A 27,919-nucleotide genomic window follows, 5' to 3' on the forward strand; every position below is an offset into this window, starting at 1 on the left:
TTCTTGACTTTTTTTGTCCGATTTTGACGCCTTACTATACTATGACGTTTTTTATGACATTTTGAGGTCAAAAAAAAATTTTGACTTTTTTTGTCCGATTTTGACGCCTTACTATACTATGACGTTTTTTATGACTTTTTGAGGTCAAAAAAATTTTTGACTTTTTTTGCCCGAAAAAAACGCCATACTATACTTTGACGTTTTTTATGACATTTTGAGGTCAAAAATTTTTTTGACTTTTTTTGCCCGAAAAAAACGCCTTACTATACTATGACGTTTTTTATGACTTTTTGAGGTCAAAAAAACTTTTGACTTTTTTGTCCGATTTTGACGCCTTACTATACTATGACATTTTTAATGACATTTTGAAGTCAAAAAAAATTTTGACTGTTTTTGGCCGATTTTGACGCCTTACTATACTATGACGTTTTTAGTGACATTTTGACGCCATAAAATTTTTTGACTGTTTTTGGTAGATTTTGACGCCTTACTATACTATGACGTTTTTAGTGACATTTTGAGGCCATACTAAAGTATGACTTCACCACCACTGCCTGACAATAAACTGACCTATCGGTAAACTGACCTGTCGGTAAATTCACCTGTCTGTAAATTGACCCATCAGTAAACTGACCTATCGGTAAATTCACCCATCGGTAAACTGACCTGTCGGTAAATTCACCTGTCTAACCAAACTGTTAATACTTCTGAAAATATTTTGCCGCAATGTATGAATCTTTGAGCCTCAGATCTTGATGCATATTTAAAAAATTAGTACATTTTTGTTTTGTTTTGTTTTATTCTTTACTTCAGTGTGAAGTCAGATGCTTTGATGTTGACATTTACAACTCAAAAATGGTATTTTACAGTAACAATAACGACAATGTAAGACTATGAAAGTAAAACTGCAGAATTAAAGGAGAGAGATCGATTCATTTTCTAGTTCCGCGTCCTGCAGAAACTAAAACATGTTGGTTCTCAGGAAGAGCAAACAAACATCCAAGTAGTGAAACTTGTACATATTACCCCTCACAGAACAGCATTTCATCAGGTGCATAGATAGCAGTTAATAGGCTTATTAAGAAAAATGGTGTAAACAGAACACTGTAAACAAAACCATTTCCAAATAAAAAACAAAAAAAACTGAACTTCAAAGCTTTTTTTCTGGCGAGAAAAAAACAAGAAAAAAAATTGTAAGTAACATGAGTTGTGTGTCACAACAAAACTAACCAGCTGAGTTTCTACCTTAAAGCTCAGAAATTATCAAGATCTACCGCTCACAATTCTCAGGAGTTACTGCTCTAACATTACCTGTTCTGAAATGTTTCTGTTTCACAGTTTGTTCCCAGCACAACGAAACACTCACCTGTCAAAACCGTAAACGATCAGAGGTCCAGTGAGGCACAGAGGAAGATCAACAGTAACAAGGTAAGAATTTCTGTCACTTTTGTTGTTGAGATGCAGCTTTAATTATACATATATCTCTCACAGGCAGAGCTGCTTCGTAGCAGAATAAATAAGGCTGCGTGTCGAGCCTCAGGACACATTAACCTTCTTATTTAATATTGATCAGGTTCTTAGCTCCAAGCGTCAAAATTTGGCATCAAATTCTTGCTCAAACTTTGCAAACTGAGCTGAAATGATAAGCTTATCAAAACATATCAAAAATAAAGCATAACTTCCAAATAATTTGCCGGCTCCAGCTCCTCCAGTGTATGGATTTGCTGTTTTTTGGACAAAACAAGATGTTGCTCTCCCCTTTTTCTGTAGTTTTCTAGACCAAATTAATTAAAAGTTTGCATTAAGCATTTTGCTTACAAAGACAATCATTAGTTGCAGCCTTTTACTTATTTACTAAAATAGTTTAGTTTTATTTACTGGAATAGTTATGATCATTTCAAATATTTCAATTATGCCAATTCAATTTCTACCTTGAGAGCAGGTCTGCCAGAAAAAAAGAAAGCTGCATAAATAAAGCTTCAATCTACTGAAAGGATTTGAAGTGGTAAACATCTACAAACTAGGGGGTGTGTGTGAGTTAGAGTAGCTTTTACAGGTTTAGAGCAAAGGAAAATGAAACGTGAGTGAAAACACTGATGTTCCCTCAGAGATACCTCTCCGTTTCTCCGAAAATCCTTTCATCTCAGCCTGAAAAATCAGGAGTAAAGGCACTAACACTATGCAGATTGGCTTGTTATTCTTGAGTTTTCAGGTTCAGGATATAGTCGTTGTCGTCCTGTCACTGACGTCTCATCACAGAACACACTGCGGAAAAAAAAAAAACAGAAAACCCTCATTGGTCGTTAATGTTAGCGTATTAACTTTTTATTTGACTTCTGAGGCTATGATTCTTTTTCATCATTTGATTTTGTTTGTGATGTTTTTGTTTATATTGTAAACCACTTTGAGAGTAAAGTTTTAACTGAGCTGAAAAAAAAAAAACATGTCCATCTCTGCAAATGTTTTTTTTTTTTTTAAATCATAGGTGAGATGATCCATTAATATCAGCTCTCTAACACTTTATTAACTTTACTAATTTTATTCCTCAGTGCTCTACTGAGCACTGAAGAACTTCAGAGCCAGTTGAAGTGGACCTAAAATGTGATACAGAAACCAACATTTCACCAACTTAATACTTATTTAATAGTTTGGCTTTTTATCTGAGGTCAGCCCAAACACTCACAAACACTTTATTTAAGTCAGGCCTGAAAACACATTTGTTTACTGAAGCATTCTCTAAAATTGTCTTATTTAATTATTTTACTATTTTCTATTTTTTCTGCTCCAGTGTTTTATTATATTGCTTTTATTCTATTATTTATAATTTAATGTTATCTGATTATGATTTGCTTTTATTCTATGATTTTAATGTAATCTGTAAAGCACTATGAATTACCTTGTGTACAAATAAATAAACCTTAGCTTTGGGAAACACTCTTATTTACTTTTTTTGTGCTAAGCTAACCCTCTCCTGGCTCCTAAATCTTGGACAGAAAGAAAGTGAACAAAAGCAGCTTCCATAACGTCAAATGTTAAGAGAAAACCTTGAGTAGCTACTCACCCAGATTTAATCAGCAATGTTCTTCTTTTTGGAGGATTTCTTTTTCTGGAAACATCAAGGAAAAAAAATAGAAAACTCTTCAAGTTTTCACTGACAAAAACATGTCCTTCTCTATCAAGATTAAACTTAGAAATAATGGTATATGGAATCAACAAGATTAAAAAAAATGGAATTAAACTTCAAATGTATTTGTTACTGAAAGTCAGATTTGTGCGTGTTGTCGTACTGTGGAAGCAGCTGTAGCAGTGTTTACATCTGCAGCAGGTTCTGTCTCTTCCAGTTTCTCCTTTAGTCTGTTCTTCCCTGCAAACATCAGTCAGACATGAACATCAGCACATGCGACAGTGACGCCAGTGGTTTAGTACGAGAGAGATTTAGCACATTAGCTGCAGCATTATTAAAATTAAATTCATGTCAAAAAGTTTCTTACTCTTTTTCTTTGCAGGCACATCTTGGCTCGCGGTGACGGGGGAATTTCCTGTCGTCTCCTCACCTTCATCAGCCTTAATCATCTTCCTTTTCTTCTTCTTCCCTTCACCTGAACATGGAGGTGACGCGGATTCAGCACTCAGGTCATTCGCCGCACCGCTTTCATCTTCCTCCTCCACCAGGCTCTTCTTTTTCTTCTTCTTTGTCTTCGACTTTGGAGGTTGGTTTTCCTTTGAGGAATTCTCCTCTTGTTCAGTGCTCTTCTTCTTTGGCGTGTCGTCCTCCTGGGAAGGATCAGGTTTGGGTCCTTTGGCTGGTTTTGGCGGCAGCGTCTCCTCCGCTGCCTCTTGGATTTGTTTTTGTCTGTGAACATATGATAGGATGTTTTGCAGGAATGTTTTATTAAACTACACCGGTATATACTACATACACAGCATTCACTGTTCTTAAAATTCACTTCTCATTAACTCTGAACACACCTTTTAGAAGGTGTGTTCAGAGTTAATGGGAGCACACCTTTTAGAAGGAAAGGCACATGAAGAGTAAATCTTTACAGTGTGTTTAAAGTCCTGACTTTGATTTTGTAATGTACTGAAATAAATTTACTTCAAATTTCCCCCAAAAAATGTCTGTCTCATTCAGTCTCATTACTGTTCTTTCCCTGAATTAAAATTTTAAACTCACTGTCATTTGTGACACGTAACAGTTTGCATTTTTTAACATAAAGACACCAATAAAATAAAGTCTACTGACTTCTTTCCGCCTGTGGCCTCAGTCTGTCCTGCAGGGAAGTTGCCGTTCTTCTTCCTCATCATCGCCGCCTCTTTCTTGTGGAGCCTCTGTCTCTTCTTCAGGCTGAGTTTCTTCCTGAGACGTTTCTTTTTGGCTGAGGAGATCTGAGAAGAGTTTCCATCTGAAACAAAATGTACAATAATCAGTCAACTTACACAACAACTGCCAGTGATAAACTGTTAAAGCTGCTTTAGTTTAATTAAATCTTCAAGGCTGAGAAATAAAAAGTGTTTTTGAGTTTCTTTCTACCTGTTGCATCCAATTTCTTTTCTGTGTCTCTGTCGCCCCCTGCTGGTCTTTCATCAGACTGCAGCACCTCTTTCTCCTGTCCTCCCTCCTTCTTCGTCTTTCTCTTCTTCTTCCTCTTCTTCTTCTTTTTCTCCGTTGTCTCTGCCAGACTCATGGGATTCTCCACCTTCGTCTCCTCTACCACTCCCGCCGCCTCGCTCTCCTCTTCTTCCACATCTTTAACCTTCTTCTTTTTCTTTTTAATTTTGTTTTCCAAAGGAGTGACAGGAGTTTCCTCGTCTTTCTCTTCCACCTCATCTCTCTTCCTTTTCCTTTTCTTAGCCTTCTTCTCTGACGGAGTTACCTGAAACACCTCGTCCTCCTCCTGTTTCTCCTCATCTTTCTTCTGATCCTCCTCCTCCTCCTGCTGCTTCTCCTCATCTTTCTCCTGATCCACCTCCTCCTCCTCTGTCACCTCCTGCTTTTTCCTTTTGTCTCGTTTTTTCTTTTTGGCAGACTTGGAGGTGAGAGGAGTGTCACTGAGTGCGTCTATGGTGGATGTGTCTGTGGTTGGTGATTTTCCAGTTGCCGTTTCTGGGTCCTTTTTGCTCTTATTTTTCTTTTTCTTTTTCTTGGGAGTCTTCGCGTCTTCGCAGGTCTCGACCTCCGCAGGGAGCAGCTGGCTGGTTTCTCGCTCATCTGCTTCTCCGTCTTCGACTTGAATGTTGAGGATGATGGAGTCGTCTGGATCGTCTGGCTTCAGTGAGGACGTGAGGTCATTACCCTGAGTAAACATACGTACACTAACCGCTTAATGTTTTTATGTTTCTATGTTTACATTCTTATTATCTCCCTGCTCCTGGAACAGCATTTAAAAAACAGATTTCTGGTACCTTAGATTTATTGTCCTCCTCCTCTTCCTCCTCCACTTCCTCATCCTTTTCATCCTCGTCCTCCTTTACATTTTCAGAGTCACTGTCAGGGTCTGGAAAAGATGACAACACAACATGTTAAACACTTATTTCAAACTTGCCAAGAACCACCAATCCTGAGCTGTACTGCCAGCAGTTCTACATTTACAAATTCATCATTTCGACCTGCGTTTGAGAGGAGGCATTTAATAAAACCCCCATATTATTCAGCATCACCTGCAGTTTGGTCTTACAATCAAAATGACTCTGTATCCACGATGATACAATAAGTTTCTCAGTCAAAAAGATTTGTTCTGCAAAACAGAAACTTTGGTCACTTGCCAAGCTGAACTTTTTCCAAACTACCAGAGCTTTCACACATGTAAGACAGAAGGCTGCCCTGCTTTACAGACGGGGGAACTTGAGAGCAAGTTAAGCTTTGTTGTATTTTGGATTCAGTCGACATCTTTGTTTTATTAGCGTCTCCAGAATCCAACTCATGGGCCTTTTTTCAAATTTTAACCTCTGACAGAAACAAAAGCACAGGTGGAACGTTTTAATGACGGCTTACAAAGTCAGAACAAAGTTATGATTTCATTCAGAATACTTTGGTCAATGAGATGACTGTGATTCTCAGGCTCCAGTTTGATTAACAAGCTCTGACAAGCTGAACAAACCCCTTTAAGAAGTTAAGCAAGTGACTGACGTTGTGGAAAACGCCTCTGAACGCAGCTGCCAGAGCTGTTTCTCTGGGCTTTGGCAGCAATCTTTCAAAAATCTTTACAAGTTTTGGCGCAAGGTCCGAATGCCTCAAGGTGAAATCTTTGACTTTATGTCTTACCTTCTTCTCTGTTCCCTTTTTCTGCAAATGAAATGATCCAAAAGTTCTGCACTCAAGCAGCTAGATACACAATGCTGCCAACAAAAAGGAAATACAAAGCACTTCTTTGTCCTCCAAAATAAAATGGAAAAAAAAATCTCCATTGTCAAACAAATCTTAAGAGTTTTCCTCTGAATTTTAGTTTAGTGTTCATTCAATGAGCCAAGGGCTGAGAGCAGGTCCTGTCTGAAAATGAATTAAAATACAGGAAATAAAGATACAACACAGAAAAATCTAAAAATATCTCAAATTTATAAACCTAATGATTAATAATATGTAGATCAACTAATAAGGAAAATGGTTGTTAAAGTCCTGAAATAAAACCCAAAGAAGTCTTGTTTTACTTTTCTAAAAACCACAACCTTTCATGACTTTTATGCTTCTGCAGCAACAGGTAATATTTTAGAAATCTGAACACCATCATGTGGTCTTTCATCAGCGGCTTTGAAATCCGCTGCAGCGGCTGTGAAAAAGGAAACAGCCACATCAAACCTGCTGACATCGGCCTCTGGGCTGCTCCTTCACAACAGCCTGTGATTCTTGTCAGTGCAGTGAGAAAGAGGCAGAAAAGACGGCAAACATAACAGGTAACGGCCAAATGGGTTATCAAACATCTATTGGTTGTTCATACCTGCAGAGGGCGGGGCTTCGCTCTCCGCCGGCCGGTGGTTGGTCTCCTCAGCTGTCAGGTCTGAGCTGGCGGGTTCGGCCTGGGTGGATTTCAGCATGGGGAAATAACAGGTCAACAACAGTCTCTTAACACCAGACACGACTTTCTCAGAGGGTTTTTTTTCTTCATTTAGATGTACTTATTTTCATTTCTTCTTCTTTCACTCATTCATACTCCAAATCTCAACAAATATACAAACAGAGACCAACACTGCACCTTTGCGGCACTGCCTTTCTCATCTTCTGCCTCCTGAGTGCAGGGAGGCGTGGCCTCTGTTTGACTGACAGCTGTCTGCTCTGATGCAGAGGTTGCGTCTGTGGCATCTGAGGCGTCCATGGCTGCTTCTGGCTCCTGAGGAAGAAGATCAGGGCAGAATAAAGAGCTATTTAATCTGAATGATAAAGATCATTAAGATCATAATGTTACCCATGTTCACCACTTTAAGTTTAGCTTGTTAACATGCTGACATTTGCTACTTTGCAATAGGTATTTCATCATAAACCGAAGCACTGGACATATTAAAACATTTGGCCTGATGATGGAACTATTAAGGGGAAAAATTAGAGGAAACAAAAGTCAACATCTCATGGTGGAGGAAAACGTCATCAGGATGAATGTCTGTACAAAGTTTCACAGGATTCATTAAACAGTTGTTGAAACTCCAGTTCCAGTTTAAATTAAGTTGACACTTGTGCTTATGTTGGAGTTCACTCTAGTTGACTCATATCCACAACATCTTGCACTGTTCACTGTTTTGCACAAGAATCTTTAACTTTTTAAAGTGACACTGCAAAACCAATCGGAATTTTTTTTTTTCCTGCCAACAGGTATGGTGACATTTAATCCCAAACCTTCACAGGCCAGAACAGTCTTAAAAATCTCCTGAGTCAGCGAAGAAAAGCAGCATGCAGTGTTTCCTACTGGAAACTCGACAGCACAAACAATGCACCTCAGCCAGTCACGATCCTCGTGCAAAATAAGATTCAGATGTGCAGAGGGTGAGCTGAGGAAATGTCGGCCCAGCTGAGCCAAGAATCAACAGCTACTCCCGTTTTTATGAGCTGTGGTTAAAACTGATTAACAGTTCTGCTCATTTCTTCTGCTGCTACAGTGACGTTCAGTGGACTAGGACGAAAGCAATAAAGCACAGGTAGGAGTTTAAGACAGGGGGTTTGGTGGCTCAAATGGAGGACAAATTAAAACTAATGCACACCAGTCACAGGCAGCACTTAAAAGTTTGAAAAAAAGTGTTTATGTCGATGGGAAGAAGGAACCTGTACAACCACATACTTCCGATTCAGCCTCGGGTCACTAACCTGCTTCAGCTCATCGTCGACTTCTTCACGCTCCTTACTGCTCTCGCTGCCAGAGCTGGAGGCCGGGGTTTGATCCTCAGTCTGATCAGAGGCAGCTTGTCTGGGGTCGACCCAGCTGGAGTTGCCCTGGGTGGATTCAGAAACTTCCTCAGAGGCGGAGGAGCTGGAGCTTTCTGCACCGATAGCTGCCTCGGCAGATGCTTCAATAGGGGCTGACTGAAAAATAGGTACAAGTAGGCAATTAGTGCTAAGTGCTAACAAGGCTAACAGTTCCACTTCCAAAAAACGTATTAAACCTTCAGAAAAACACAGATAGACACACAGCTAGATTATTAAAAAAAGAAGGAAATGTCACTAGAGGAAAAGTCAGGGAATCATTTAACTCAACGTGATTCATCCTCTGGGAACCATGAATGTCTGTACAAAGTTTTATGGCAATTCATCAAACAATTAATGAAATATTTAAGTCTGGACCAAAGCAGTGGACTGAATGATGGACCGATATCACCATCCCTGGAGCACGGCTAAAAAAACAGATCTGAAAAGCCTGAAACTACATTTGGGAAATTTTTGACTTTTGACACATTATGTCAACGATGTTTAACCAGATGGAGGTGCAGGACAAAAAAAAGACACTAAAACCAAAACTCTGTTTGCTTTTAATTCTGTTCAGTAGAAACATCTTTGTTTTGATAGCTTTTGATTGCTTTTCCCAGCAAAGAGAGGAAAACCTGTGAAAACCACTTCTCTTCTGCTGTCGGACAAAAAGCAAAGTACTCAGGGTTATAAACAAAACCACAGTGAGCCATTAACACAACGAGACACAGACACACACACACACAGACACAATTTGTCTCAGAAGATTATCATTCTGTCGCACACACAGTTTCTGTCCAAACAGCATTATCAGCTGCATCACTGAGCCAACATAAAAGAACAGAGACAAGACTTGGACAGACACACACACACACACACAGTCGAGATAACAACAGAGCAAACTTACACAAACTAACTGATACAGGACAGACGAGTGGATGTGTGTGTGTACTTCAGAAGCATAAAATAACACTGCAGCTACTGTTCATCTATCAGCACATTATTACAGTGACTGGACAACAGTTATGTGTGTGTGTGTGTGTGTGTGTTGTATCATGATGGTTTCCTCCTGCTGTAAAAATATTTCATTGTAGATAAAAAGTTTACTTGCTTTACTTTCTTTTTGGTTTCTTTAATTTCTTAAAAACTTTTATAAACATTTTATCGTCACATTTCATGACCCTCTCTTTGTTGTGGAATCAGCTTTGAACGTATATAAACCTCAGATATAAATATTTCTGTATTAATCTTTCATCCTGTTTGTTTTTCAGCTGACCGCTGACTCCCATCGTTCATAGGATCCCCTTCACTTCACTAAACTTCTTCCACACAGCAGACAGTAGCTGCAATCTTTTTTCCATGAGGTATCTTAACTTTGTCTGATTTTAATGTGAAGTCTCCTCTGGATCACGTGTATGTTTCGGATGTCATGACCCGGTCTCCTAATTCACTACGAGCCTGATGAAGCTGAAGCAGAAAATGCTTATTATTACCAAACAATTCTAGTTCTTAGTTAGTCCAAAGCCGAATGAATCGATTATTAAACTAGTTGCAGCTGCCGAGAGACAAGTTCACATGCAATTCACAATGCAACCTGTACTCCCACAGGAAGCAAAGCATATTAGAAAGAGACAACATTTTTTCCGTATGAGGGCAGTGGATAGATGCTCAGTTTTACTGCTGCAGACACGGCCACAGCCGGCCGGGTCACTGCTCTCCATTTTTCCTGCATACACCAACACGGGTGCCAATCTCATCTCCTGGCAACGGCGGCAAACAGCTGGACTTTACTGACAAACAGACGACGCAAGGAGCACACAAATGGAAAGATCAATAAAACAGTGGGAAAGCAGAGAGGGGGGCTGATCTAACCGGTTCAAAAATCGAACAAGCGCAGTGTGAAAATGGCCTAAAGTAAAAACCTGGCTTCCGGCTGAGCAGCTCCACGGCAGCAGCAGAGGGAGGGGACAATGTTTTCCCTTCACCCTCCAATGAAACCTGCCTCTCTCACTTCTACACTACAGCCACCGTGTGAACACTGTGTTTATGTCTCAGTGTATCTGCTGTCAGTACACCGCTCTGTGTCAAATACTGTTTGCCAAACACGCAGAACAACCCTGACACATTTTTAATGATAAGTGAGGCGCTCATGTCTGCTCACCTCTTGTTCCGTTTTTGTTTCCTCCTCCTCCTCTTCACTGTCAGAGGAGTGAGAGCTCTCATAGTCCAAGTCCGTTGATTTGGTATCACCTGCAGCATCCAGCAGCCGCTCAGGGACGGTCTCAGCGTCTTTCCTCACACAGCTGAGCTCTGGGCTGGATGACTCCACACCATCTGCCTTGGACTCTGAAAGAGGAGAGAAATAATTTATACTGTGTTTCAGACAGGAGTCACACTCACTGATACCAAGGTTAATACTGAAAACCAACAATAAAAATCAAAACCAGGTGCAAAAATATCAAAAATAAATCAATAAATAAAATTGTAAACCTGTAACAGATAAGTAAATAAAGTTTTACCAAGTGAAGGTTTCACATCCACGTTATCTTTCTCTACGATGCTGGAGAGTTTGGTGTCTGCGTCCTGTTCTTCTTCTTCTTCGCTGGTGGCAGGTTCTGGTTTGATGCTGCTTTTGTTTAAAGCGGCGGAGTCTTCTGTCTCTTGCTTGGCATGTTGGGCCAGAGAGCACAGCCTACAGTGCACACACACACACACACTATAACTGGGTGTTTGAAAAGGCGATTTAGGTTTATAAAATGTTGCTGTAATGGCCTCAGTATAAAACAAAATTTTTTCTGGACGTTATGTATAAAACGTGGGGGTTCACGGCTACAGACTCAAGTTCCTCCAGGTCCACGTATGAAACCAGTTTGTCCCAAATCCATACAGACTAATACTGCGCAGGTTTTTACTGTGTTCACACTGGACAAGTGACAAAATACAGCATAGTCAGACCAGACAGAACAATGCAATGCACAAAGGACGTGGCGGAGATGCTCACAGCTGGAAAAATAAAAAATAAAATAAATTGTGGCCGGTGGTCAAACAGCTCCAGAGAGATCTTAGAAAACAAAAGTACGTAACCAGTCAAAAGACATTTAACTTCCAAAGCTGCTGCATAATTTCCTGTTAGAGCAGCAGATACGTATATAACATGTCGTACTTTCTGTGTAGAACTAATGTGCAGTGAGCACAGCAGGTGACGTATTTTGGAGGGAATAAATTCCTGACGAGTGAAAATGAGCTGAAAGTGTCTCCTGACATGTTTACTGCAGAAAGAGACCAGGGACCCAATCATCAGTCACTGAACGTCGTGTCGACAAGCTTAAAAAAGACAGTCTGAGTCAGTGTTAGCAGCCAGAGGAAGTTATTTTGACAGGGGAATGTGTGAGTAAGTGACTTATTAGCAGGGAGGGGAGAATTAGTTCAACCTGAAAAAAAAAAAAACTTGGACGAGCTACACAAATATGGGATTTCCATCCTTCTTCAGTGGAAGTGTTTCATAGTTTTACCAGGGAAAGGCCTTCACAGATGAGGATCTCATCTTCGGACTAATAGTTTCTCATGGAAATTTTCCTAACATGACTAATTTAATAAAGTGTCATCTTCAAAAAAAAAAAAAAAAAGCTTCTTCCAAGAACAGCTGCAGGAAAATGGGGTTTTTCTCATTTTGGGATTGTCATTGATTGGTTTAGATTTAATTTGCTTTAGTGCAAGAACCACACCAGAAAATCATCAACATAAGCTGACGTCGCTCACTCTGTCATTTATCTGCTGCCCATTTAATCCTTTTCAGACTGGCAGGGGTTTGAAGCCAATCCCAGGATGCACTGGGTAGGAGAGGCAAAAGCACAGACAACGAATCACATCCTGTTCATATGGAACAATTGGATCCTACAATCTGTGTCTTTGGACTGTGCAACCTGCCGAGCATCGTTATTCCAAAAAGCAAAGTCATAAAATCCAGTGAACAAACCAGTTTGAGTGAACTTAAAACAATGAGTTTAAACCATCCCATCACAACCAGTTTCACGTCTTTGCATGGTCACTCTAGCACCTCGTTGTTGTATAGTTAACAACACTACCTGTTTACAGCTGAAACTTTGATTAAAAAGCAGAACTCACTTCATCCATCCTGTGTAGATATCATGTAGGTTGGAGCTCTCTGCTGGTGTTTCCACCTGCACACACAAACAAGCATAAACACATTCAACCACAGTGCGTCTGAAACTTTCCCAGCATTCACCAAATTCCCCTTGAAGCCTCATTTTCTGAGATTTTGAGTTCATCAAGGTTCCATCTGTAATCAAGTGGCTGGGCAATATTCGTGCAACTCAGCTACGATGACAGAGATAGGGGGAAAAAAACATGGTTGAAGGGGAAATAGCAAATTTCCTGTGGTTTAGGAACGCTTCCACTTTGATGCCACACGCTCCCGGAAATGAATCAATGCAGCAACATACAAAACAAACAATAAGAGAGCATGTGAGGAATTCAAGGTTTGCATGCAGGAATGATGCTGGGAATCTGCAGGAAAAGTCTCCTCTGAGGGTGAAGGTAGGTTTAAAACTTTTCCTAAAAGTCTATCAGAAACTTTTAACCACAATGTTTTTAGCCCACAGGCCTGAAACCAGAAACTTCTGTCTGACCACGGCTCAGGTTTCAGCTTTAGAATCACATTTGAAATCTTTGTGCACACAAAAGAAAGAAAAACACATTATTACGTTGGCGGCATGACTGAAAAAACTCAGGTATTTTTATAGCTGAAAGAGAGAAAGGAACAACGCAGTGACTTCATTCACGTCACTTCATTTACAGACTTATTCAAGTAACCTATCTGAACAGAGCAGAATTTAAATGTAGGGTTTTTTTTATTTTGGCAAAGTTAACAGAATATTAAAAAAACAAACAAAAAAACAAAACAAAAAAAAAACAGAGAAAAGAAGGTGAGACTTCAACTTAGCCCATTTTACGAGGCCCGTTTTACAGCGTGTCTGGTTGCACTGTGGCTATGCACATGGTTCGACATTTTACATCTAACGATTAGTTTCATCATAGATTAAACTGTCAACAATATTTTCAATTAAGTGTTTGGTTTCTAAAAAATAAATTGAAGATTTCTATCACAACATAATAGCATCATTAAATGTCTTGTTTGTTCCAACTGACAAAAATATCCCAGTTTTCTATAATGTAAGACAAAGAAAATCAGAACATTCTCACTTTTAAGAACTTGAAGCAATCAAATGTTTGGCATTTCTGCTTGTAAAAACGACTTTAACCGTTTAATCGATTATCAAAATGACTGCCGATTAATCATCTGTCCATCAACTAATTGATTAATCAACAAATCACTGCACTTCTTGTACATTTAAGCAATAATGAACAACTATAATCACTAAATGCGATAGAAATGTAAGGAGGTTTTGAATGCAGTGTCACCGTGTAGCAGTGGGCCTACAGCAGGGCTGTTTTTACAGCCATGCAGCTCCTGTAACATTATGTTCTTTTCCTCCAGGAGGCCTGAACAAGGAGCCATGTGCTTTAACACACACACACATACAGGGCTGCACAACAGCAACACTGAGGCAAAACACACATTTATATTTAATTCAGATTCTTATATAACATGCACAGCACGCATGTCTGCCCGAGGAATTACAGCAAAAGCGTCAATATAATCAAATTTAAGAAAAATCAGAGAGGTGGGACCCAGTCAGGTCGGTTCTGCACTGACTCAGACTGCAAATGTTGACGAATCGGACCAAACTTCTTACCTGAGTAACGTGTTTCTCCAGCACCTCGGCAGCCTTCTGGTATCCGTTCACCTTCAGGTGCTGGTAGATCAGAAACAGCAGAGCGCCGTCCTCCTCCGCGGCCATGACGGGACCAACTGACACGACGAGGAAACAGGAGAAAAAGTGGAATATTAGAGACGAGTTATTAACAGTTCAGTTGATGCTCGCTATTCTGCGTGTGCCCATGTGCGCCGCCGACGCCCCCCTCGAAATGCAGCATGGGAAGTGGAGTTTTTCGTTGCAGGGCAACATGGACGACGACTACACAAGTAACGTCTGATTTTAGTTCACTGGCATGAACTAAAATAGTCCTATAACACACTATGAGGAGGCTGAATTTTATTACTGCCAAACAGAAAATAACACATTCTGTGATTAATTTCTCTGTTTACAGGTTTAATAAGGGGCTGAAAGAGCAAATGATGTAAAATTAAAATTAATTTCATTGTCAGTTCATAAATTCTGGAAACATTTAAAAGGATTTTTGGCATTTAAAAAAAACTGCAGTACTACTTCTACGTGGAAGTAGTACTTTTTTTTAATAGCTGTACTGTTAGGAATGGAAAACATGAACATTTTCTAATATGAAAAATGATGAGTTAGTAAGACAATTCTTTAACTTTTTACAACTTATTTTGACGTACTGAATCAGATTTATGCCATATTTTGAAGTTGAAGTCAAAATTGTGACTCAATATCTCAAACAACTGACCTATACGTAATTTTTTTTAAAAAAATTAGTGAGTCATAATTCAGAGTTAGAAAGTCAACATTTTGACTTAGTGTCTCATGGTTTTGACTCGTGTATTTGTTTTTATCATCATTGTTAACCTTTCATTCTAAATTTTTTCTTTCACTGGGAGAAATGGGCGTCCATAGCCTCTATGAATCAATCCATGGATAAATTCCTTAAAAACCTGTAGTGTAATTACACTGAAAAGCCTGAACAATTAAAATTTCAATTAAAATGAAGAACATTTAAGGGCTAAACCTGTGTTTTAAAGTACGGGTGAACAACTGTTTCTCCTCCAAAGAAGCTACAACAATTTCTGGCAGCATTCCTTCATGTATTGCTCACTGCCAAAGAATAAGCCCCTAATAAATCACACACCAACTCTTTCACCACTTTGTTTGTTGGAAACTTGGAGTGGGACAAATTGCCGGTCTGGGATGCTCTCCCACAGAGTCAGAGAGCCCCACTGCAGCATGGACTGCTTGGATTTCTTAAATAGAGACAAAGAGTTTGACATGACAGAGGTTAGAAGAAATAAAGTGGACTTTAAAGTGTGCTGGAAGGAGTCGTCTCACTGGGGCCGCAGAGAGACTTTCCTTCATTCTTTCCGCCTAATTTACGTCTTGGTGTTTTAAGTAACTGCTGTCAATCATACATTCCATCAGTTCATCCATCCCTCCATCATCCTCACAAGAGTCATAATTAGGGACCAAAGAATTTCTGCTCATAACTTTCAAAATAAAAGCACAAACTGAGGAAACAGCCTCAACATGTCTTGAGTTTTTACAAAGTTTACATTGTGTGCAGCTTCAACCCAGAGGCTGGAGCTGCACACCGTGTAAACAGGTTTATTGCTTATTGTTTACCATCTGTGGCCTTTGCCAGACGCACAGCCACAGCTGCAAGAAATGAACAAAACTATCAAAATATCTCACTCAGTTTAATTGAACTCTCATCCTCGACCCAATATAATAACCAGGAAATACAACATAATCATATGATCTTTACAGCGTAGTTACAGCTGGAACACAACATCTTTATTTTGAACCATATTTGGTTTATGTTGCACATGGTAACAAGCATTTGACAATGATCCATCTGCACCTTGTCCCTAATATTATTTAAAACTAAAACTATTTAACATTGTTTTGTTGTTATTATTATTATTATCTTCAATTTCTATAGAATATATATTTCATAGGATAGCAATTTTCCAGCTCCAGAAATCTTATTTGATAATATAACATCATGTGGTGGACCCTTTTCTCCCCCAAACATTTGTAATCATGAATGTTTAGTGTTAGTTGACTATGTTTGCATTCCTCTTAATTAAACCCTTGCTGCTTCAGGATACCCCATTTCCTATGGGGGATAATTGGAGCTTTAATTTCTTGATTAACCTGACCTATTTCCGGTCTCATCCTGATTATTTCTGGACGGCTTGATGCAGTTTTGCATGTGTACAGTCCGTTGCGTAAAGAGAGAGAAATTCCTGGTTTTCTCTGGGCTGCCAGCTGGCTCCTCTGCCCGCGATACCGCTCCAGCCGCTCGGCTCGGCTGATGTGCTCTCCGCGGTCACACAACCACAAGCGGGAGACTCCGCTTTGGTGACAATAATCTACACATACAAGAAATATACTGAAGTAACGTACATGTACCCGTTAAACGAACAGCGTTCACGGATTTAACCGTTTTCCTCCCGAGTCAAGTTACATAAACAAAAGCAAGAACAGCGGATCTTAAACAATTTCGTCTTCAAAATAAAACAGTCCAGATTAGGGGTAAAAGGTTTTTCTGGATATTTATATTCCACTTTTCTCAGTACCCCCATAGTTAACCAATGTAATGTGACATGTAGCTAAATATGTGGTGAAAAATCGATGGATGGGTCCACCAAAAAAAAAAAAAAAAAAAAAAAAAATTCGTCACTTAAAAATAATTTAAGCTTTTGCTAAAATTAACCCGTCCATTATGAGTCCATGAGCTTCCCGTCAACTGTGTCCAACTAGCCAAGCTAAGCCAGTTAGCTAGCCTTGTGACAGGAAATAATACAGGACTGGGACAGTTCATCTCTTTATGTATTTGCTGAGAGACAAAAAATATTCTTTACATTTCTCACTTTTCAGTAACACTTGATTATGTCTCATATAGGCGACCTTATAGCACGTTTTGTTAGTGCTGAAATACAAGGAAACAGAGTTTGTCCGTAACGGCTCACTAACAGTTGGGAAGCTAACGGTCAATTAAAATGAATCTCTTATTATTATTATTATTATTATTATTATTATTAGCTTCGTGCGGAGCCCTATTGTAACTGACGGAATTATTATTATTATTCTTTTTTATTTTTCTCCCGGCGCTTTGACGGCTAATTTGACCCCCTGAACCTGCTCAAAAAACTCACCAAACTTTGCCCAAAATTGTCCCCCGACGAAAAGTCTCTTTTTGACAACGTCCGCGCGACCATATGACCTGATATGCATCCGCGCGACCGAGACGGCTCTGCAGCGCCACCTAGAACGTGATAATATTCATTTCTCCCACATATTTAATTGAATGTGGATCAAACGTTTACAGTCAGGACGACCTTCAGACTCTCAACTGATTTATATGTGCATATGATAATACACTCATAGCGCCCCCTGCTGGGAGGGGGCCATGTGTTTTCTGTCACTGTATACTGCTGTGCTTCTCTGGGGAGCAGGAGAGAAGACAGGACATAGGAGAGGACATAGGAGGACTCTGGTACTTGGCTGACTCGCAAGGAGCGCCCATCGCTGCTTGCAGCTTTAATTATTGTTATTATTATTATTATTATCTCAGAAAAGAAAAGGGTCGTTTCATTTACTACCAAACACTAGGAAACCTATTTTGTTTTTGCGTTGAAACTGCAACGCGTTTGGGCTGAGTGTTTTATTTTGACAGGGCACACCGGCAGTTTCGGCGTGTTGTCCTGTCCAACTTGACTCTGCTCGCTTTTCATTGGGAGTGCGGACGCTCAGCCCGAGGGAAGGAAGGTTTTGTGGAAACTTGAGGACATGCGGCGTCCTCTACAAACTTTACTCAAACCGAACTTTCCCCGAGCTGAAGAAGGACCCGAAGCGTGAAGAATGAACTGAACCGAGGCAGAGAGGAAGAGGAGAGGAGGGGGGAGAAGAGCCGTTCACTCCCATTGATCCTGTATCGAGGTATTGATTTAGGCCTGGCTCTGAAATCACACAGCTGGTTTTAGGAATAGATGCAATGAGAAATTAGCTGATTTTAAACATAACGTTGATTGTTTTATTTGCACTTGGATAAACTGTCATGTCAGACTCCAAATGAAGATGAATGACTAAGAATGAGAAATACTGTATCTACAATAGGACTCGGTCATTTCTTTATAAAAAAAAAAAAAAAAAAAAAAAAAAAACTTACAGGCTGCAGACTTCATCAGAACCAAATGTATGCAGGACCAGTCTGTGCTTGCATAATCTCAGCTAACACACTCACAAGAAAAGAGCTCATGTCCAGCACAGACACACACACAAGTAGAGGGAAAGGTGTGTGTGTGTGTCTCTTCTGCTGTTCCCATGACGACCAGTGTCTCACCTAATTGGAAACCAGTTGAGACATCAGTAGCACTGGTTTCTGACTGTGCAGGCTGGGACAGCTGCTCCCTCACATGTGAAATCAACATGGAGTGCTGCTCTGGGCTTTGAAGTTTGTAAACATGTCACAGATTATATAGACACCTACAGTCTGCTGTTTCCCACTGAGCCGCGAATCGAACTGCAGCTCTCTCTGAGGAAATGAAGGGCTGAGGACAATACAAAGGAATAACAGTGAAATCTAATTAAAGAGGCTGCAATTTCTGTTTTGGTTGAGAAGTACTGACTCAACCATGCGATAACTTGTAGGTCAGAGTATGTTGCAGTGCTGCATTGAATGACTTTATAATGTAAGACTTAGAATAATGGACAGGTCGATCTACTGCAACATCATAAAAACATCACCCTCAATAAAAACTGAGGTCAGTCTCTGCAAAAAAAAAAATAATTTAATATTGTTATATAATTTTAGTGTCAGATTTATTTAGGAGACAGAGGAGGCCAAATGCGTAACAGTAACAGAATGTAATAAATAATAAATACTAATAATCTTCCACAGATTCCTTTTATTAAATAAGCCAGGTTAGTTTTTTAAAATTGGATTAGGATGAAATTTACTGTGACAGTGGTGAAAGAAGTATTCAGATCCTTTACTTAAGTTAAAGTACCAAGTGCAGTAATGTAAAAATACTCCATTACAAGTCCTGCATTTAAAATTCTGAATAAAAATACAGAAGTGTTATGAGCAAAATGTGCTTAAAGCCTGAAGATGAATTGAAGGTAGAACAGATAAAAACAGCTGCTGTGACAGATATATTAATATGTATGACATTATCAGATTGTTCATACTGATGCATTAATGCTTCAGCAGCATTTTCCTGTTGTAGCTGCTCGAGGTGGAGCCAGTACTTTAACTACAGTTCAGTATTTTAGTCCAGTTTCATTAACCCGGGAGTTGGTCACCCTCCCTGAGGGTCTCAGGATAAATCTGATGGGGTGATGAGTAAGATCTGTTACACAAATGTGTATGATTATTTTTTTTTTTTTGAACATGTCTGTAAGAGGTCACGAGCCAAAAATGCCGGGAACCTCTGGCTTAATCTTTAAAAATGCATCAAGTTTGATGGTCTTATTTTGTCTTTAATTGAAAATCTTAATCTGAAAAATAACCAGCAACTACGTCAAATAAATGTAGGTGATTAACTCGTTATTTCACTTTGAACTGAAATCATATTCAGTAAATTTGCCATCCGACAGTTATTTTGTCATTCTGTTAATATTGTGGTAGCTCTCCTTTTAATATTACTAATCAATGAGCAGAGAACTTTTTTATTGTTAGTCCTGGATTTTATTTTCAGTGTGATAAAATACCTTAATCTGTGAAATCCCTGTCTGGTTATCTTATACATAAACTGTTGTTTTTCCATAAATTAAATCACTATATAACTGTATATATAAAATGATACCTGCAGTAAAAGAGGATTTTATGAATGTTGCACACTCTTGCATCGTATTATGTAAGAGGTTTTATAAAATGCAAAAGCAGCTGATCGGAGAATAGTGAGAAAAGTCGTGCACGTTCAGACTGGTGTGTCTGTTCTCCCTCAGGCATGCCTAATATTTTCATCACTTTTTATTGGTATTATTCAGGTCCAAAGACTGTAAATGGTTAAAGACGCCCTCCTCTGAGTTTTAGCTCTCCCTCTCTTCCAAATGAATGTGTTTCAGATCACAGTTACAGCCAAGTTGGCAAGTCCATCTCAAATGTGGTTTTATGATCTACAGTTATTCCTTCAGCGATGGCACGCTTGTGTGAATTTGAGCCGACTCAAACATTTTTGAGCTCTACTTCCCTGGTTCATAGAAGTTCTCGCTGTATTGTTAAGTTCTTTTTTTTTTTTTGTTCCCTGCAGGGCTCCTGTGGTAAAGATGCAGGCTGCTGCTGCTCTGGCTCTGACCGTGCTGAGTGTTTTCTCCAGCCTGGACTGCCTGTGTGCCCACAGGTCCAAAACAAACCAGACACAGCACCAGGACCACAGGAACACTGTGAGTGACGAGGCAGAGCCGAAGCAGAAGAACCAGCCGCACATCATATTCATCCTGACAGACGACCAGGTGGGTGTGAAAGAGCCGTATATGGTACACTGCACACATTAGCTGTACAAGTGACTGAAGATTTTGAACAATGTTTGTGTTTCTCTGTTCTGAGGGAAGAAAAAAATTCAAACCCTGAATGATCAGTCAGCTGCACCTTGTGGTTGGTGGGGTAAACAAATAAATACATAGAGCTAAAGTGGCTCCTATATAAATATTTGAACAGCCATCAGGGAAACAAGGATCATGCAGGAAAAAGTTCTTGCAGAGTTTAAGTTAATGTTGGACAGGCTGAAAGTTACAGGTGAATAATCTGACTCACAAACATCTGACCGAACTCTTTAAATCCTCCGTGACTCTGTGACAGGGCTTCAATGACATCGGCTACCACAACCCGACCATCAAGACTCCCACTCTGGACAAACTGGCAGCGGAGGGCGTCAGGCTGGAGAATTACTACGTCCAGCCCATCTGCACCCCGTCACGCAGCCAGCTCATCACTGGCAGGTACAGACGTCTCTTTAATGGGCTCCTGCATGAAAGGTGGGCAGTTTGTCCATCTGCGCTTGGAACAGCTGATCTGACTGACAGATGCTTTCAGCGCTGATTCACTAATTCTGGTCTTATTTCGCTGGGGTCTCATTTTTTCAAACTTGATTTTTCAAATCAAACTCAGATCTGTCTGACACAAACAATGTGGAACCTGAGCTGAGAGCAGAACAGTCGCTAAGTCTGAGGCTCCGCTTCGAATGAGGCAGCTGCTCCGAATAATCGGATTATTGATTAGGCAACCTGAGAAAAAAATGAGTCCCTGGTTCAGTTGTGAGGCCCAACAGTAGATCCTGTGTGAGCAGCTAATAACAAGCTTTTTTTTTTTCAGATATCAGATCCACACCGGACTACAGCACTCTATTATCAGACCCAGCCAGCCGAGCTGTCTGCCTTCACACATGGACACGCTGCCTGAGAGGCTCAGAGAGGCCGGCTACACCACACATATGGTCGGCAAGTGGCATCTAGGCTTCTACAGGTAAGACGGAGACTGTACAGGTGTTAGTATGAATGAACATAACCAGGGATTTTCATTGTATGATCACTACTACAGAGTTATGTACTCAAACACTTTGCTAATTAGGTGAAGTTATTTCAAACTCCCACTGATCTGATGCTGGAAAGGTGTCGGGGTTTCAGATGCTGTCCGACCATCGAACAAGCACGGCAGCTGAAACATACCGACACCTCAAGTTCAGTCTGGGTCCTTAGCCTTTACTCACACACTGTTTCACAAGTGGGATGCCGCCACTATGTAGAACTTTAACAGACAGACACAGCTTTGAAAGGTTACACAAATAACACACGAATATGAAGGTGATCATTTATCTTTCACCTGTCTTTTAGGAAAGCATGTCTGCCCACCAGGAAGGGTTTCGACACTTTCTTTGGTTCTTTAACAGGAAGTGTGGATTACTACAGGTAAATTAGGAGTATTATTACTATTACTACATTAGCAGTGACACATTTGCTTTCTGTCTTTCTACTGTGTATTTCAGTAACTCACATTTCTCCCTCTGTCTCCAGTTATGGCTCCTGCGACGGCCCAGGGCTGTGCGGGTACGACCTCCATGATGACGAGGGCGTGGCGTGGGGCCAGGAGGGAAAATACTCCACGGTGCTGTTCACACAGAGAGCTCGCAAGATCCTCGAGAGTCACAACCCCGCGGACAGGCCGCTCTTCCTGCTGCTCTCCCTCCAGGTATCACGCTGAGGTTTGATCTACCAGAAATGTGTCAATGAAAGAATCCGAGTAAAACACCTCTGCAGCATAAGTTTAAGGCCGGTAACATAAAAAAGAATAAAGTTTTCTCATAGAACTGCAGCTTTGCTCCAGTGTCTAACAATCATACAGGGAGGAAACTGTTTTCTTTTCACAAATAGCTGCAAAAATGGGTCAAATAGATTATAGCCTGGCATGTGTTTTGATGCAGCGTTGGTTTATGTCTGGATGTGGACAGTCAGAGAAGTTGGGAAAAACACAGAGGCCACATTAAAGTGTTTGTTTGTTTGGCTATCTATGAGCATCAGAAATTTATTGAGAGACTGTTTGGCTCATATGGACCCAAACCATTTAATTAAAAGCACGCCACACAGAAACTGTAACTTGATGCTAAAAGCATTTTAACTCAAAAGAGAGAGGAAGAGAGATTTGTTTATTGTCGATTTTATGGGAAGCTGTGTTCATTTGATCCGAAGTTTCTGACAGAATGTAGCCGACGTCCTCACGAGCAGTTGGAAAATAAAGGGCTGTTTTATTTGATTTTCTCTATTAAGGAGTAGAGAACACTGAGTTCCAACATATGCACCATGACTTAGTGCCATGGGTCATTCGGGGAAGAGTAGGAAACCACAAAGTAAAGTAGGTTAACATAAAAAAACCCTTACACAATAACTATAACAAAGTTGGTACAGATTATACAGTTTATCTAAGAATAAAGGAACTTTCCACTTAAACCAATACAGTGGATGATATAATATTAATGCAAAAATAAACCATAAATGTTTTCCACCAGGCAGTTCACACTCCTCTACAGCCTCCGAAGCCCTACATCTACCCCTACCGTGACATGGCCAATGTTGCGAGGAGAAAGTTTGCCGCCATGGTTTCCACGGTGGACGAGGCGGTCCGAAATGTCACCTACGCCCTCAGAAAGCACGGATACTACAAGAACAGTGTCATCATCTACTCCACCGACAACGGCGCTCAGCCGTTTACGGGAGGCAGCAACTGGCCACTACGAGGCCGCAAGGTATCATTAAATAACTGTATTGTGTATCTATTGATGTTTGTCAAAACATGGGTTATGAAAACTAATGGACATAAAAAAAAGACTACAACTTAACTTCATTATTGTGTTTTCAGGGTACGTATTGGGAGGGTGGAGTCCGAGGCGTGGCGTTCGTCCACAGTCCTCTGCTGAGACGCAGGAGACGGGTCTCCAAAGCTCTTCTCCACATCACCGACTGGTTCCCCACACTGGTGAGCCTGGCCGGGGGAAACATCAGCCAGGTCAGTGGAGCTCAGATGCCACAGAAAATGCACAGCGACCATTTCATTGTGCTGTAAAACAGACCAGACACAGGGATTCATTTCTCACCAGCAGAAGCACTCATGTTACTGTAAGGCTGTTCAGAGTCCACTGGATTCAGGTTCTGTAGTTGTCTCACCGAACATCGTCCTCAGCCTGCGTCCCCCTCTGATTTTACATCAATGCACAAGATTATTTGTTGTGTTGACTGCAACTCCTACTGTAAAACTGTCACCAGTTTACTATGATGTAGATAAATGTGCTCTTGACCTCTAATGAGAAGTGCACTTTTCCTAAACACTGGCTTCATAGATGCTTTGTGTTTTAGCTCAGACATAAATTTGTTTCATTGGAAAGTCAGTGCGGTCTGTGCACAGCGTCTAAAAAGCTTTGCTGGCGTGATGTGCAAGTAGTTTTCCAGTGCCAAAGCAGATGAGCAAGACCGTCTTGGCAACCGTCAACACACATATCTGACTAATCCAGACACTCAACAGCCTCTTTAACAAAGGACGTTTTTTACTGTTTATTCCTGTGTAAATGTACAAATACTTCTTCTGGCAACATTAATGCAGGAAACGTGGACAGTGTTCAGGGTTTCACATTATCTCCTATCACTCATAAAAAGGAACGTCTCATTGCCTTGCTTTGTATTCTTTGTGATATACGTACTGTCTTCTCTTCTCGTCTTCTCAGAGCCAGGGCCTGGATGGTTTTGATGTTTGGCCCGCCATCAGTGAAGGGAGAGAGTCACCTCGTCACGAGATCCTTCACAACATCGACCCCCTGCACAAAGCTCCTGCTCAAACCCTGACCTGGGACGCAGACACAGAGGAAGCCTCAGGTGACTCACAACATGAAAAAGAAAGCAACAGAAGTTAATTTACACAAAAGCTATATAGCTATATAGTATTTATCATAATGATGTGTATGTTTAGTAAGTGAAAAGCAGGGAAGTTCAAAGGCAAGTGTATTTTGGTTGCTCTTACATTTTATGTCTTATCTTCCTGTGGATCTTACACAGCATCAGCAAAGCAAAAAGGTTAGAGGAGCGTTTACTTTTTATGCCTCATTCATCAGACCTGTGTGATTTCTTTGATCTGTCAGAACGCACCTCAAAAGGCCCCGCGTTTAAGAAGCCAAAGAAGAAGAAGGTCCTGAAGCAGAAACCAAAGCAGAAGTCGGCGTTCAGGTTAAAGACCGCCAAGAAACATGCTGCTAAACCTAAACCCAAACCTAAATCCAAGCCCCTTCCCAAACTGAAGCAGAAGCCCCTCCTGAAATCAAAGCCCATACCGAAACCCAAGACCAAAGCCTACTCTCAGCACAGGTCCCTGCCCCATCACAGGCCACATCTGAAGTCCTACTCCAGTGGTACTCCACCAGTGTCAGGAACATCCCGCCCCAAAGCTCAGGTCCAGTCAGGTGTAAGGTCAAAATCCAGACGGACCGTATCCCAGAAGCAGAACTTGTCAAGGTCTGGATCACCTCAGCCAAAATCCAAGACACAGCTCAAACTACATTCAAAGTCAAAGACCAGGAGGACGCTATCCCAATACCAGAATATGTCCCACCCAGGGACAGCCCTGCCTGAGTCCCATCCAACGTCGCAGTTTAGGCCCCCATCATCCCAGCCAGTATGGGACACATCAGTCCAGGCTGCCATCAGAGTTGGAGACTGGAAGCTGCTAACAGGAGACCCAGGCCATGGAGACTGGGTCCCCCCACAGGTACTGTACCACAGTTAGACCCATTTTAGCCAGATTATTTTTACTCCTCTGTTTCAGATTGATCGAGAAACAATCCCTGTGATGAACCGTAAACTCTGATCCTCAGGTACTCCCCACTCTACCTGGCCGCTGGTGGAACCTTGAACGCACCTTCTCGTCTTTCTACAAATCCTCCACCCACAAAAACATATGGCTGTTCAACATCACAGGCGACCCATACGAGCGGCACGACCTGGCAGACCAGAGGCCCGACGTGGTCCAGCAGCTGCTGGCCCGGCTCGCTTACTACAACCAAACAGCGGTGTCAGTTTACTTCCCCCCCGACGACCCTCGAGCCAATCCAAACAAGCACGGTGGCGCCTGGGTGCCCTGGGTGGACGAAGAGGAGGACGAGGAGGGAAAATATCAGGGGGTGTACAAGAAAGGTAAGACCAACAGGAAGAAGAGGAAGAAGAAGAGGTGCCAGCTGTGCAAGCTGAGGTCGTTCTTTCTGAAACTGAACACCAGGATGATGTCCAATCGGATCTGAGGAGTCGACTCAGCCAGGGACAGTTTTCTTTTTAGCCATGAGGTGCATGTGTGAAAGACGTCGACACTTTTTTAATGTTGCATCTTCGTAAAAAAGGTGGCAACTAGGTGAGTTAATTCCACCACGTTCAGTCAAAGTAAACCTCTTTCAAGAACCGTCTCAATCATGTCCTTTCACTGGCTTCACTCTTCAAGTCACATTTTTTTTTCTTGATTTTCAAAAACATTACTTTGTCATTTGTAGGCAAATATACGTTGTATTCATACATGTACTGTCCAATATCTCGTCTGAGTTTAGGGATCTGAGGTGACACTGACCGGTGTCCAGCTGGATTGTAAAGACCTCAGGTATAAGACTCTTTTCAGCTGATTTTATAAGATTTTGAAACTTTTTCAGATTCTGCTGTCACCCGTGATATGACCAAGGTGAGCGGAGCTTGGCTCACGGTGCTCATGGTGTTTAAAACGAAGCCGTTTCTCAGTTGTCAGTTTTCAGTATAAAAACATTGGTGATGATGAGGTCTGTGAATTATTCGGAGTAACTCGAGTATTTGGGACACTCTTTGCGACTCATACTGTTCGTTGAGATAAATGCAGCAACACATGATAGCAACAAATAAAAGTGAAAATGTTTTCATGGCTAGATACAGGATTAGACAGGTTTTGCAATTAGTTTTGCAATTAAGGTGAAGTGAACCTTTAAATTATTCAACGATGCTACGCCTGTTCTCAAAGGCTGTGACTGCTGTTAGTCTCATCGTGTCAGCCGTTTCTTTGTTGTTGTTATTCCATTTCATTTTTCATCCCTCACCATCTGACAGAGTCCTTGGCACGAGGACTGACTTTGTGTGACAGTAAAATGTATATTGACACTGTAAACGATTTGTTTTAAATTTTAAACATAAAACTGTCATTTTTAAGAATCTCTTAGTGAAGCGACGCTGACAGATTTTACTGTATGTTCACACCAACAGTTTCTACACTTACAAATCCCGACTTAGAGGCAGGTGTTTATAGTGACGGTGCATGATCATAATAATTATAAATCACTTTGTTGTTTTTCTTTGGTTTGTTTGTGGCAAACAAGAAACAAGAAAACATTACGAAGGACTTTTTGATATATATATTTTTTATATTTTCACTTTTTGAGTTTCACTTTCCAGTGATTTCAGATGTTTCTCTGTTACGTGTTCTTAGTTATTATTGTGTGTTGCTTTTCTTTACATATTATTACTCTGGCTGAAACAGGCCTTTGGATACTGTGGCTGTTTGAATGTACTGCCAGTGGCAAGCATCTTTTGACTATGAATTTACAGTATGTGTGTTTTAATTCACTACATCCAACTGTGAACAGCAGAAAATGGCATTTGAATTTACTGTTTCACGACATATAGACGTAACATCACTATCTTAATGTTTTTAAGCATTTTCACAACATTTAGTGACAGAATCCGCTTTTCATTTTCAATTCCACCAGTTTCAGGAGAAAAGTTATTTAAAATAAATAAACTCAGTGTACCAGTGTAAAATAATGAACATACAGTAGCATTTATTCCCGCCCGATGTAAAGATCGTAATGATTCTGTCGTTAATTAAAACTCTTCAGAAAACAGAGCGGAGGAAGTAAAACGTGTTACAGCAAACATTTCACCATCATGAGCAGCATCTTTGAAGGAAGATGTTGGTTTTCTCCACTTGAGCGAGACACCCACACACTCTAAATATTTCAGGGTATTTGCTCAATATCTAACAAACCTGGTCTGTGGCTGTTCTGCAGCAGTACGTGGCAGAGTGAGTGTGCAGCAGAGTGCTCCTGAGAAAACACTTTAAATGGACATTGGTTTTCTCCACCCTGAGTAAATAAAGGTAATAAAATTAGATCAACAGCAACTCTGTCCTTTTATTTCATGTATACCGGCAACAATACTGCAGCTGTGAAAGGCTTCCCATTTTGTTGTGTTCACCAGGTCAAAGCTGAGAGTT

General features: G+C 40.7%; 2 protein-coding genes across 3 annotated transcripts; one reads left to right on the forward strand and one right to left on the reverse strand.

The window, feature by feature from the left end:
- Nucleotides 1-745: 745 nt before the first annotated feature.
- Nucleotides 746-22,273, reverse strand: LOC121193074 (ABC transporter F family member 4-like). Of its 2 annotated transcripts, none has more exons than XM_041055198.1 (15): nucleotides 22,157-22,273; nucleotides 14,161-14,276; nucleotides 12,509-12,564; nucleotides 10,903-11,075; nucleotides 10,545-10,729; nucleotides 8,288-8,503; nucleotides 7,188-7,322; nucleotides 6,933-7,011; nucleotides 5,404-5,495; nucleotides 4,532-5,267; nucleotides 4,244-4,403; nucleotides 3,492-3,853; nucleotides 3,288-3,364; nucleotides 3,062-3,106; nucleotides 746-2,265 (listed from the first exon to the last, which is right to left on the reverse strand). In XM_041055198.1, exons 2-14 carry the CDS (start codon nucleotides 14,263-14,265, stop codon nucleotides 3,068-3,070), a joined length of 2,415 nt encoding a protein of 804 aa, XP_040911132.1. In that variant the 5' UTR covers nucleotides 14,266-14,276; nucleotides 22,157-22,273; the 3' UTR covers nucleotides 746-2,265; nucleotides 3,062-3,067. The 2 variants fall into 2 exon arrangements, with proteins under 2 accessions (XP_040911132.1, XP_040911131.1); XM_041055197.1 differs by having other exon boundaries at nucleotides 4,532-5,294.
- LOC121193075 (arylsulfatase I-like) lies at nucleotides 17,825-27,816 on the forward strand. Its single transcript, XM_041055199.1, has 11 exons — nucleotides 17,825-18,102; nucleotides 20,418-20,619; nucleotides 20,966-21,105; nucleotides 21,479-21,628; nucleotides 21,997-22,071; nucleotides 22,177-22,351; nucleotides 23,166-23,402; nucleotides 23,516-23,662; nucleotides 24,375-24,522; nucleotides 24,786-25,408; nucleotides 25,515-27,816. The coding sequence occupies exons 2-11, from the start codon at nucleotides 20,434-20,436 to the stop codon at nucleotides 25,935-25,937; spliced, it is 2,304 nt and encodes a 767-aa protein (XP_040911133.1). The 5' UTR covers nucleotides 17,825-18,102; nucleotides 20,418-20,433; the 3' UTR covers nucleotides 25,938-27,816.
- The last annotated feature ends 103 nt before the right edge of the window (nucleotides 27,817-27,919 follow it).

The sequence above is a fragment of the Toxotes jaculatrix genome, chromosome 14 (assembly GCF_017976425.1).
Source record: "Toxotes jaculatrix isolate fToxJac2 chromosome 14, fToxJac2.pri, whole genome shotgun sequence".
NCBI lineage: Eukaryota > Metazoa > Chordata > Actinopteri > Toxotidae > Toxotes > Toxotes jaculatrix.